At 53.4% G+C, this 11446-nt stretch overlaps 1 protein-coding gene across 2 annotated transcripts in view; it reads left to right on the top strand.

The window, feature by feature from the left end:
• Window positions 1-11446, top strand: part of PEX14 (peroxisomal biogenesis factor 14) — a 148524-nt gene extending 137078 nt beyond the window's left edge. For both annotated transcript variants that reach the window (XM_023739413.1, XM_004385158.2), the window contains 5 exons: window positions 406-491; window positions 3670-3772; window positions 4945-5042; window positions 9015-9106; window positions 10894-11446. In XM_023739413.1, coding sequence (XP_023595181.1) covers window positions 406-491; window positions 3670-3772; window positions 4945-5042; window positions 9015-9106; window positions 10894-11335 — 821 coding nt within the window. In that variant the 3' untranslated portion in view covers window positions 11336-11446. The remainder of the gene's footprint in view (window positions 1-405; window positions 492-3669; window positions 3773-4944; window positions 5043-9014; window positions 9107-10893) is intronic.

An 11446-nucleotide genomic window follows, 5' to 3' on the forward strand; every position in this document is an offset into this window, starting at 1 on the left:
TAGGTGTGCGCACGGACATGTATGTGGGTTCAAGTCATCATCACTAGAGTGTTTGTTCCTTGAGGCCATGCCCTCTACAGATCCCCTCTGCCACCTACTCTGGGGCTGAGCACACTGCTGGACACCGACCCAGCGAGGCACACTGTCAGCATCCGTGACTGGACATCCCTTACCTTCCAGTTGAGGCAAGTTGTTCTGCCAGCTGGAGAGGGGAGCGGCTGAGCGGACGTTGCTGACAGGCATTCTCTGTGTCCCAGTTGCCCATCATTTGTTTGCAGTGAGAAGGTTGTGCTACCACCGAGTCCCATGATTTCTCTCCTTTATCCCTGCTCTCTTCTCCCGGGGGGATAGGGGCAGGAACGCTGTGTGCCCCTTCTCCTGATTGTCATTTTCTCCCCACCACAGGCCCTGTAGGCTCCCGATGGAGGGATTACGGTGCCTTGGCCATCATCATGGCAGGAATCACATTTGGCTTTCACCAGCTCTACAAGGTAAGTCTGCCCTTGTCAGCGGCCGTGTGCTGGGCCCCCCCGCTGCCCTGGCATTCATCCCTAGGTTTATCTGTGGTGGAGGCTCTGCCTGTAGAATAAATGCCAAAGAGTGAGGCTGTGTGTGGGGCTGGCAGACTCTGGAGAGAGCTGCCTGGGTTCAAGTCCTGGGCCTGCCGCCACCCAACTGGGGAAGCTCGGCGAGTTCAGATTAGCCTCGTCCACTGCACCCCTCATGCCATAGCCAGTCTCTGCTGCCCAGGGTGACTGTGAGGGCCACCAATTGATCACCCTTGTCAAATGCCTGGAAAAGTGCTGGACACATAGTAGCCACATAGTAATTAAGAGTGTGGACACTGGAGCCACGTGCCTGCATTGAATCCTGCTCTGCCACTTAGTAGCTGTGTGACTACAGGTAATCACTGCCCCTCTCTGTGGCTCAGTGTTCTCCTCTGTAAAATGGGGAGGTTGTTGTGAAGATCAAGGAGCATGGGAAGTGCTCAGAGCCAGGCCAGGCCCATAGGAAGCGCTTTGTACAGGTCAGCTGTGGTTCTGCCTTAATAGTCAAAATCAGCTTTGAGAATCACCATGTAGTCAGCGCAGACAGGCTTGTGGGATCTAGTTGTTGACTCCTATATTGTATTGGTTTCCATATAAATTTAGGATTTTCCCCAACTTCATAAGTCAACCCCCAGGCTCCCAGAGTCCATTGCTTACAACAGACCTCGGGTATGAAGCGGACATTTACTTCCCTTGATAGCAGTGTAAAAGGCCCAGCTCTGGTGTGAAGCAGGTCAGAGTCTTTGCCAGGAGATGCAGAACCAGGGTAGGTCCCAGAGACACGAGGTAAAACAGTGGCCAGAGATACTGCTCTTCACTGATCCCAGAGAGAAGCCCCTTTTCCTTCTGAGGCCACCAGCTCCACCCCTTATTTGGAGATTATTTTTAAAGAACCTGAACGAATACCCAGGCTCTTTGTTGTAAATTTTGGCACGTGAAGCACGTTTAAACATTACACTCTGGGATTCTTAACTCTTGACTTCGTGCAAAAGCTAATGACAGAGTTATAGCAGAATATAATTTCTTCAGTGTAACGTCTATTCCTGGAGTTGGAAATTTCCATGTCAGAAATGCAGAAGCAGAATGTCCCGAGTCGGGGGCTTCTCCCTCTGAGCCGACGCCTGCCCTTCTGCTCTTACCTTGTGTGTGGAAAGCCTCTTTCAAATTACTGACTGTGGACAGTCACCAAGAAGGATGAGAGGCTAACTCAGAATTCTCAAACCAGTGTCTCAGATAGACCCACTCAGATTCTCAGATATGCCTAGTGGTCACATGGCTGCCCTGGGACAGCCTGTGACCTCATGGACACGGAAAGCCAGCTGCTCTTGGTGTGGATGGCAAAGCAGAGTTTTTATCTGTGGTTTCCAAGACTTCTGATCTTTCCTTTTCACTTTAAAAAAGAAAAGAGACATCAAAAGATCAGTCACAATAGTGACAAGAGAATTTCTAAAACATCTGCTAATCGTTTCTTTAAGACAAAAAACGAGAGGTAAGAAGCCATCATCTTGTTTTATAAATACGTAAAATTAGGCTAGGGTAGTGGGGTAGTGACTTTTATACTTAGGAAATTTTCAATCTGAAATGTAAGGCTACATCTGATGAGTTTTAGCTCAGTGGTGGGTAATAACTCACACCGTGGTTGAAAAGCACTTTGCAAAATAGAAAATGCTTCTATACATATGCTAAATAATGATCTTCACTTAGGAATCGCTCTTGAAATGAGTTCTCCCACAAACGCCTCGTGAGAGACCTTCTTTTCCTTCCCCAGCGCAGAATCTGTAATGGAGAAGTTGCTGTCGTTTTTCCTATCTGGGGCCCAAACGTAGTAAGAACCAAAGCTGTCCTTTAGCCACATCTGAGGGGCCTGCATTGCGCTAACTCTAGTACCACCCTGCTTAAGATATGACTGGTCTCACTCTCCTCGAATATGGAGGCCTATTTCCACATCTTGAGCTTTTGGGTTCAGAGCACACATTCTTGTCATCTGGTCGCCACCTGCCATCCCTTACACCCGTTACCTCTTAAACCAGTTACCAGCTGTGTCCCCTGACCTGCCTTCTTCCTGAATGTTCTGAGACCCCGGTCCTCCCGTTTGTCCCTGAGTATAGCCCCTTGTTTGGTTGCCCTGCAGTATCAGCTTTCTTCCTCACCATGCCCAGTTCCTTCTGGGTCATTCCCCCTCTCCCCACCCCCCCTTAGCCCTGTATTCTAGCTCTGGGGGAATTTGAACTGCATCTGACTCATATGAAGACAGCTTGAGGATTCAAGGCTCAGTTTAGAAAAAGACCAAGGCAGTCTCTTTAGACAGCCTCAGAATACCCATATATTAAACCCTAGTAAAAGAACCAAGAGTCCCTGGGTGGTGCAAGCGGTTACAGTGCTCGGCTTGCTAACTGAAAGGTTGGAGGGTTGAGTCCACCCAGAGGTGCCTCAGAAGAAAGGCCTGGCCATCGACTTCTGAAAAATCAGTCATTGAAAAGCCTATGGAGCACAGTTTTATTCTGACACACATGGGGTCACCATGAGTCAGAGTCGACTCAACAGCAACTGGTTTATGAAAAAGAACCAAATTTCCCGAAATCTGTTGTTGATTTTCTTCTAGTTTCGCTCATAATTCTTTTTATTTAATTTTACTCATTACTGAATGAGTAACTTATCTACATGGTTCAAAATGTTAAAGATTCAGATAAGTGTACAGTTAAAAAGCTCCCCTCTCATTCCTCCCTGGAGGCTGCCACTGTTACCAATTTCTTGTGTATGCTTCCACATTTATATCTTACAACTTTTAAAGTAAATTTTTTTTTCATTTTGTTATAGAAACATTATAACATGATTAAGAAAACTAAATAAAAGAGCTAAAATGTTCTCCGTCACAAAGGACCCATGGATCGCATTTGCCCCCCACCCTCACCCTGCCCGGGTCCAGGTCCCTGTTCAGATGTAGTTTTCACACGGTTGTAGTTGCTGTCCCTTAACTTCTTCACATGTCTTGTTCAGTTATGGCATTTGCTTTGGGTTTCAAAACTCGGGGATGAGAGAGAAAGTTGGTCAGCAGCATGTGAGAGATTGTTGAAGAGTGGTTCCAAGTGCCCCTTCCTTACACCATTCCCACTTCTTCTAGAAATACCTGCTCCCCCTCATCGTGGGCGGCAGAGAGGACAGGAAGCAACTGGAGCGGATGGAGGCAAGCCTCTCGGAGCTGAGTGGCAGCGTGGCCCAGACAGGTAGAGATTAATGACTCCATCAAGTCGCCCCTCAGAGCCTCCGCTCAGCCCCTTCGCTGCCCCTCCCCGTACCCCTCCATCTCCACTTTATGTGGTGACTTCATTTATCTGCTCTGAGAATCTGTTCACATTTGCAAATGAAGCCGCCGTCATTTCGGTTTAATTTGAAATTGCTTGTTTACTGTCGGCGCGGCCTCAATTAATTATGTTTTTACGGAAAGGCTCCCAACCTCAGAATATTAATAAGGGGAATAAAATGACAGCCTTTCTAAGGGCTGTAAAGTTCATTTTTAATTTCTGCTTCTATGAGGTTTTCAGGGGGGTTTTTCAGTGATTTTGTTCCCCCTTCCTTCTAAGAATCCAAAGCAGGGTCAAGAGAGTCTGTAATTACTGCGGCTCCCGTGACCCCAGCCACCTCCTCTGTTATCGACTCCACAGGGCTGGCGTTCATTACCTAGTGCCCCAATGATGGCCCAGATTAGCTTGGACCTGTCGCGCCAGAGGGGCTTTTCTCCTTTATAAACTTGTTTACTAGATAGAGGCTCGGAATTTAAAAACCTGAGGCAGGCAAGAGAGCCACTGTCCCAGGCAGGCGACTCTGCCCCCTGGAGCACTCCTGGGAAGCCCTGGGAATCATTTCCTGCATCCGCTAGGCGCTAGGCTCGAACAAGGTCATGTGACGCTGGGCTGTGCCGGCAGCCTGGGGCTGGGCGGGTGGGTAGGAAGGAGCAGGAGAGGCGGGATCTACAGTTTTTACCACTCAATCCTGGATGTGACAGAGACCTGAGGAAGTCCCCCAGGACTAGAGACTTCCCACAGGTTCCACAAGGACACAAGGTTCCACAAGGAGATGAGTGATACAGACATTACAGAAGTTGGACGAGCCGAGCAAATCATAGCCAGGTGTAATTAGAGGGGAAAGGTTTTAGACAGATATACTGTTGACCATGGACAACCATACAATAGAAAGATAAAGTAGAAATACTAGAGGTTAGATACAGTGCAGGTAGATTACCCAGAGTGCTGATAAATTATTTGGATTGGGGGTGGGGGTAGCATCTACAGATAAATTAAATGTAGCAGGAATATGGGCAGCTTGTACGTGTGTGGACAGAGAGAAGGAAAACCTGTGTGTCTCCACTTAACAGATGCAACTGCTCTCTCCCTCCCAGTGACGCAGGTACAGACAACTTTAGCCTCTGTCCAGGAGCTGCTGATCCAGCAACAGCAGAAAGTCCAGGAGCTCGCCCACGAGCTGGCCGCTGCCAAGGTACTCGTGTCTGCCCTCGGGGCCCTCCAGGCCCAGGGCTGCCCTGCAAGTCCTTGCCTTGTACTCTCTGCCCGGCCCACGGCTTTCCCTGGGATCTGACCTTGTCTCGTGCTTTCCCCCCACCTGGTGGTTGCCGTGGTGCTATTCACCTGTCCTTTCTCCATTTCACCTGCCAGTGGCGGGGGGAACGGGCCGCTATGCTGTGGCCTCACATGGCAGCCACCTCTACCCCCGAAGTGCTGAGGCGGTCAGTCGCAGGTAGACATGGGACGGCCTCTACCTCCATGTGAGGCCTCAGGTCCCAGGACTGCCAAGAGAAATTCCAGAGAACAAGAAGGGGAAGTGTGGCCATAGACAGTTCAGCAGCACCGGCCCCATCCAGCACTGGGCCTAACACTGCTGCGAGGGGCAGGTCCTTAAGACCTAGGCCTTGTGGAGTCAGTTGAGCACAAAGACACGTGCAACCAACCACCACCAACCGAGGCCATCTGCACGCCTCACTTTCCGAGTCTGGAGCAGTCTTGGCAAGGTCTTCCCCTCAGATTCTAGGATCAGACTGTCTGGGTGAAAACCCTGGCTCTGTCACTCAGTAGCTGTGTGACTGTAGGCAAGTTACTTAACCTCTCTGAGTCTCAGTTTTCTCATGTGTAAAATGCAGCTATTATGGTACCTACCTCATTGGGTTGTTTACATACTGAGAACAGTGCCTGGCTCCAGTCAGCTCCCACGATTGCAGGCCTCCAGCTCTAGGTTCTGTGGACGTGGAACAAGGCTTTCTCCTGGGGTAACCGGTGCCTTCTGGGGCCTGAAGAGAGAGTAAGGTCACACCAGTCACAGATGACTTTCTTACTTCTCCACCCTGCTTCGCATACCCCAGCACTCCATGGGCTTCGCTCCCAGGCTGTCTCTTGCCTGATTGTGGATTTGCAGGCTTGTTATTGTTACTCTTGCTTGAGGACCACTCTCAGGCTTTCCCAGGTGTGTAAGCTGGACATCAGCTCTTGTACTGCATGCTTCTCAAATGCTGGTGTCATATCTTTTTCTCTGGCTGTCCTTGTCTCCTGACTGAGGCCCAGTGGCTCACGGACTGCAGGCAGCAGTGTGCAGGAGACGGTCGTCAGGGCCCTAGGACACTCTGCTGTCCTCCGCCCCCTTCTGCACCAGCTCAGCCGGCAGGTGCGGCTTTCTGGCTGCTTCCACGCAGCCTGCGCCATGAAGGATCTCACTGAGAGTTGCTGTCCAGGGGGATCCCCCCTTCCCTAGTGCAGAACTAGATTTGAGCCAATGCTCAGATCTTTTGCATTTGCGAAAACCAGCAAAATAAGAATCTTTGCATTTCCAGTGGAATCTGGGGTGCCTTTCTATGAGGAGGGTCCTGAGCACCCCACCCGGCTACCCCGTTTCCCCTTCCCACACAAAAGCATGCCTGTACTGCCTCCTGGGACGGCTGTGGCCGCAGTGACCACCCCAGTACAGCCTGCTCCCCCGCGGCAGCTGAGCTATAACACAGCTGGAAGGCGGTTTATGGCCCCGGCTGCGGCTCCTCTATTATCTTTTGGAGCGGTGGCCTGCCAATGGCCAGAAGCCATTCCGGAAATTGGAAAACTGTTTTCAGGCCTTAAGCATTAAGATGAAGACCACATGTTGCGTTCTCAGAAGGAGGGGGCACGGGGTTCTGCTGGGTGACTTAGGAAGGCCTGTAAGAGTCTCGTGCTGGTTTTCGGAGGGTCTTCCCTGCCCGCCCCCAGCCCCCTCTCATTTTCTCCTGTCCTGAAGTGGAGCCCTGTGTGTTGGTGGCTAAATCCCGTATGTTTGAGGGCTTTGGTTACCCCATTAACCAGAGAGTCAGAACTGTGTTTTCTCAGCTGTAATGTAAGTTTTTGTATCTGGCTTCCAAACTCCTACTGGAGCACTGTAAAAAATTAAAAAGAAGAGCTTTAAGTAGTTAAAAAACCTGCATAAAATTGAAGGCTCTGAGTTTTCTGCAACTGTTTTTTTTAAAGAGACTGGCTAAAAAGCCCCAGATGTCAGATTTTATTTCTAAATCCCAGGCATCTGGCACCATATGCGTTTGGAAATCTGAGTCCTTTGTGGGCCAGTGAGTGGAAATTGCTCCCTTGTTAATGGGCTGCTGTAGTTTTCAAGGACTCGCGGCAGCCAGAACAGTGGCTCCTGGATCCTTGCTGTCTGGGTTCTGGAGTAAGGACCCCAGGAGGTGTGGGTGAGGGTGGCAGGTGGGCGTGCTCCTCTGAGCTGGTCTCCTGCCTGCAAGGATGAGCCCGGCCTGGTGCTCGTCAGGGCAGGGACTCCACGTGTCCCCACAGCCCCTGTCGAGGTTGGGCTCTTGGTGGCCTACAGACCTGCAGCAGACTGGCAGGAAGCATCCAGGGATCCCCCTCCCAGCCTTTGGGCTCCCCACATCCTCCTAAACTTGGGGCTTCAGTGTTCATGTCCAGCTGGGGCAGCAGTATTAGGGAAGCGAGAGCCCTGCAAGATTCGTTGGTGCCCTGAAGACAACTCCAGATCGACCCCAGCTGGGGCAACCGAACACATGCTTGGGACCATCCCATGTGCCTTTGGCCTTCATGGATACCTCACAGGCAGCCTGGCCCCCTGGGAACTCCTGGTGGAGTTCTACTGTTGGGCTATTCTCCTTTCCATCTGTCTGGGCAGGATTTTCCAAAAGAAAGGTGTGGTTCTCTGACTTTTATTTGGAAAAACAAGGTCAAATTCCAAAGGGGAAGGCGTGCATCGAAGGTGGCCACACGGTCAGGTTACTGTGGCTTCGTCTCCTTCCTGTGGGTCCACTCCAGGGAAGGAATTGAAGGTAGTCCTACTGACGGGACAGCTTCTTTCTTTCTCCTGCCACACCTCAGGCTGTCCCAGAGGAATGACTGTGGATGGGGTGATGTGTGCAGACAGTGGGGTGGGCCTGGAGGCGCCCTGCCCATCCTGAGGAGTGGGGGCTGGAGGCCTGGGAGCCCTGGGGGAAAGCACTTTGTGCAGTAAAGCCTGTCTGTCCTGCCTCCTCAAGGTCAGCGCTGGGGAGGCAGCTGGCGGGCGGGTAGGCAGGCAGGCGCTCGCTCAGAGGCATTGGTCCCCCTGCCACGCCTGGGAGCAGCTTGCAGGTACTAGCTCAGGTACTGAGGGTGTCGAGGCACCACCTCTTCTCAGCCCTAAAGTTTGCTTCTGTGTGTGGTGGTAACTTTTTTTCTTTTGGATGGAAAGGATTTGGGTGGAGGGTGTAATTGGTATATGTTGCTCTTGTTTTTGTTAGGTGCCATTGAGTCAATTTTCAACCCATGGCGACCCCATGTGACAGAGTAGAACTGCCTCATAGGGTTTTCTAGGCTGTAATCTTTACAGGAGCAGATCACCAAGTCTTTCTCCTGTGGAGATGCTGGGTGGGTTTGAGCTGCTAACCTTTCAGTTAGCAGCTGAGTACTTAACCACTGTGCCACCAGGGCTCCTTGTAATTGGTATATAGGTGTATCTGTTTTATTATTTTTTTAATGGAATTTTTCAAACACACACAAAAATGGGGAGGATAGTACAAGCAGCCCACCTTTTCCCATTTTGCCACTCCAGCCCCACCTTCCTCACACCCGCTGCCCCCACCCCCAGCCCAGTCCCAGACATCATTTCATTCCGTACTTGTATCTCTGAAAGATAAGTGCTCTGGGGTGGTGGTGGTTTTTTTTACCACAATACCATCATTATGCCTAAAAAAAAGGAATGATTCCTTAATATTGTCAAACATCCAAGCTGGGTTGTGTGAACATCGTTTTAAGGGTATCCTCATTTAAACAGGCGGGTGGGCGGGCGGCCTCTTGGCTGGGCAATGGCAGAGCCTTCTCCAGGCCACAGACGTGGCCTGAGCGCTGCTGCTCGTGCCCAGGGTCCTCGCGAAGCTCTGCGTGGCTGGGAGGAGGTGCCACTCTGATGTGTGGTCTTCTTTGTTGTGGCTTTCAGGCCACCACATCGACCAACTGGATCCTGGAGTCCCAGAACATCAATGAACTCAAGTCAGAAATCAACTCCTTGAAAGGCCTTCTTTTAAATCGGTAGGAAGGGGAGAAGGCATGGATTCTGTTCTGGTCACTGCCTGGGATGGGGCATGGGGTTCCCTGGGCTGATCTAGCAGCTGTGGTGGGGGCTCACCTCCCCGTGGGGGTCCCTGTCTGCCCAGCCCATGATGAGCTGGTTGGCTCAGCCATTGTGTGGTGATCTTTGAACTTCTACGTCCTCTTCTCATAGGCCCACTCCCCACTGTAGGGACCACCATTCGAAACACCCACAAGCGCTCTGAAACGCAGACAGTTCCTCAGGCCTCGTCACGAGGGGTCAAGGACAGCTTTAGCCATGGAGTAGGGCCCTTTGAACAGAGGAGCTCCCGTTTGGCCCATCCTCCTCCTTCCCAAGGGCTGCCTCCTCCTCCTTCCCAAGCCCCCAGCTGGACCTCCCAGTGACAGCCTGGTCCCAGAGAACATCCCTACAGAGGGCCTGGGGTCTTTGTACCAGTTAGGGTTCTAGGAGTCAGGCACCGGCAGACCCCCCCCAGCTTCTCCACTGTCCCCTGCTGTGACGGCACCTTCCCTCACCCCAGCGAGAGAGCCTGTTGTCACCACACAGCCCTCATTGCAGGGTGACCCACTCACCCCGGTTTGCCTGGGACTGTCCTGGATATAAAACTGAACGTCGTGTGTCCCAGGACCAAGGTAGTCAGTCACCTGACCTGGATGGCGCTCCAGGGTGGCCTTGCTCAGGCGCTCATCTCTCTGCCAGGGCAGGGTTTGGTGGGAGCGCACATGGCTGTCCAAGGGCACCAGGAGGGGCCTCCACTGGGGGTCAGGGTGGGCCTTGGAGGGGCCTTGTGGCCCCAACTGGAGGACCCCATTTGCCACGCCACCCACTTCCTGAAGAAAAGATGCGAGCCTGCGGTGAGGTGTGACCAAGCTGGGGGAGGGTTGTAAGAGTTGTCATTTGTCTGAAGCTTGGAAGTAAGCCCCTTTTCGGCTGAGGACAGGAGCAGCCTGGGCCGTGACACTGGCTCTCTGGACACATGGATGGTCCTGAAGAATGGCACGGCACTGATGGGTCTAAGGGGAAGAGCCGCTCCCCAGACCAGCGCTGTGGGGCGGGGGGCAGCAGAGGGCAGGCAGGGGAAGGGCCCACCTGCCACAGAGTTTGATGTCCTAGCCATTGCTAGGTGGACCTGACCTCCCAGGTCTCTCCTGGAACTGGCTCTGATTTGGTCTGGGTGCTGGCCCAGGGCAGGGGCGGGAACACGGGAGCAGAGGGAAGAGCTGACTCTTCTTTGGGGGAAATGGTGAGGGCAGAGGTTTTTACAAAGTGCACCAACGTTGCCTTTGGTTCTGATGTTTCTGACCCCACAGCCAGCAGCCAGCCCCCTGCCCCCTTTTCTCAGCCCGTAGTCAGGTTGGGGTTGAGGACCGGGGGCTAGGTGCCTAGCCTTAGGCCCTGTCTGCCCCCTGTCCTCTCCCTGACTCTGGCCATGGGTGGAGGCTGAGGACAGGCTATGGACCAGGAAGGAGCGGGCCCCGGGGCGTGGCAGGTCCCCAGGCTGAGCGGTCCAGCAGCAGCCAAAGAAGGCAAACCTCGCACGGGACAGGAGTGGGGCACCCCGAGTGGAGTAGGGTGCTCTGCAGGCAGCTCAGCGTCTCTCTAGCCACCCAAAAGTCTTCATTTCTGAGAGGAGGGATCCTGCCCCAGCACTGCTGCCCCTGCTGGGTGGTCCTGGAGGTCTCTTCCCTGCTGTGCCCAAGGGTGGGGGCCCAGGAGGCTCTGTCACCCACCTCTGCCCTTCCTCTCCCACCCCTCCACCCACCAGGAGGCAGTTCCCGCCCTCGCCGTCAGCACCCAAGATCCCCTCCTGGCAGATCCCCGTGAAGTCGCCATCCCCCTCTAGCCCTGCAGCGGCGAACCACCACAGCAGCAGTGACATCTCGCCTGTCAGCAACGAGTCCACGTCATCCTCACCTGTGAAGGAGAGCCACAGCCCCGAGGGCTCCACATACCACCTGCTGGGCCCTGCTGAGGAGGGCGCGGGGGTGCTGGACGTCAAGGGCCAGGTGCGGATGGAGGTGCAGGGTGAGGAGGAGAAGCGGGAGGATGAGGAGGACGAGGAGGATGACGATGTGAGCCACGTGGATGAGGAGGACTGCCTGGGGGTGCAGCGGGAGGACCGCCGGGGCGGAGACGGGCAGATCAATGAGCAGGTGGAGAAGCTGCGGCGGCCCGAGGGTGCCAGCAATGAGCATGAGCGGGACTAGGCCCGCCCGCTGCCCGCCACCTACTGCCCGCTCTGTGGGACTGTCAGCTGCCGCCTCAGGCCCTGGGAGGGCACCCTGAGCCCTAGGGAGCAGAGCTGTCCTCTCCCCCAC

The sequence above is a fragment of the Trichechus manatus genome, unplaced genomic scaffold (assembly GCF_000243295.1).
Source record: "Trichechus manatus latirostris isolate Lorelei unplaced genomic scaffold, TriManLat1.0 scaffold00133, whole genome shotgun sequence".
Lineage (NCBI taxonomy): Eukaryota > Metazoa > Chordata > Mammalia > Sirenia > Trichechidae > Trichechus > Trichechus manatus.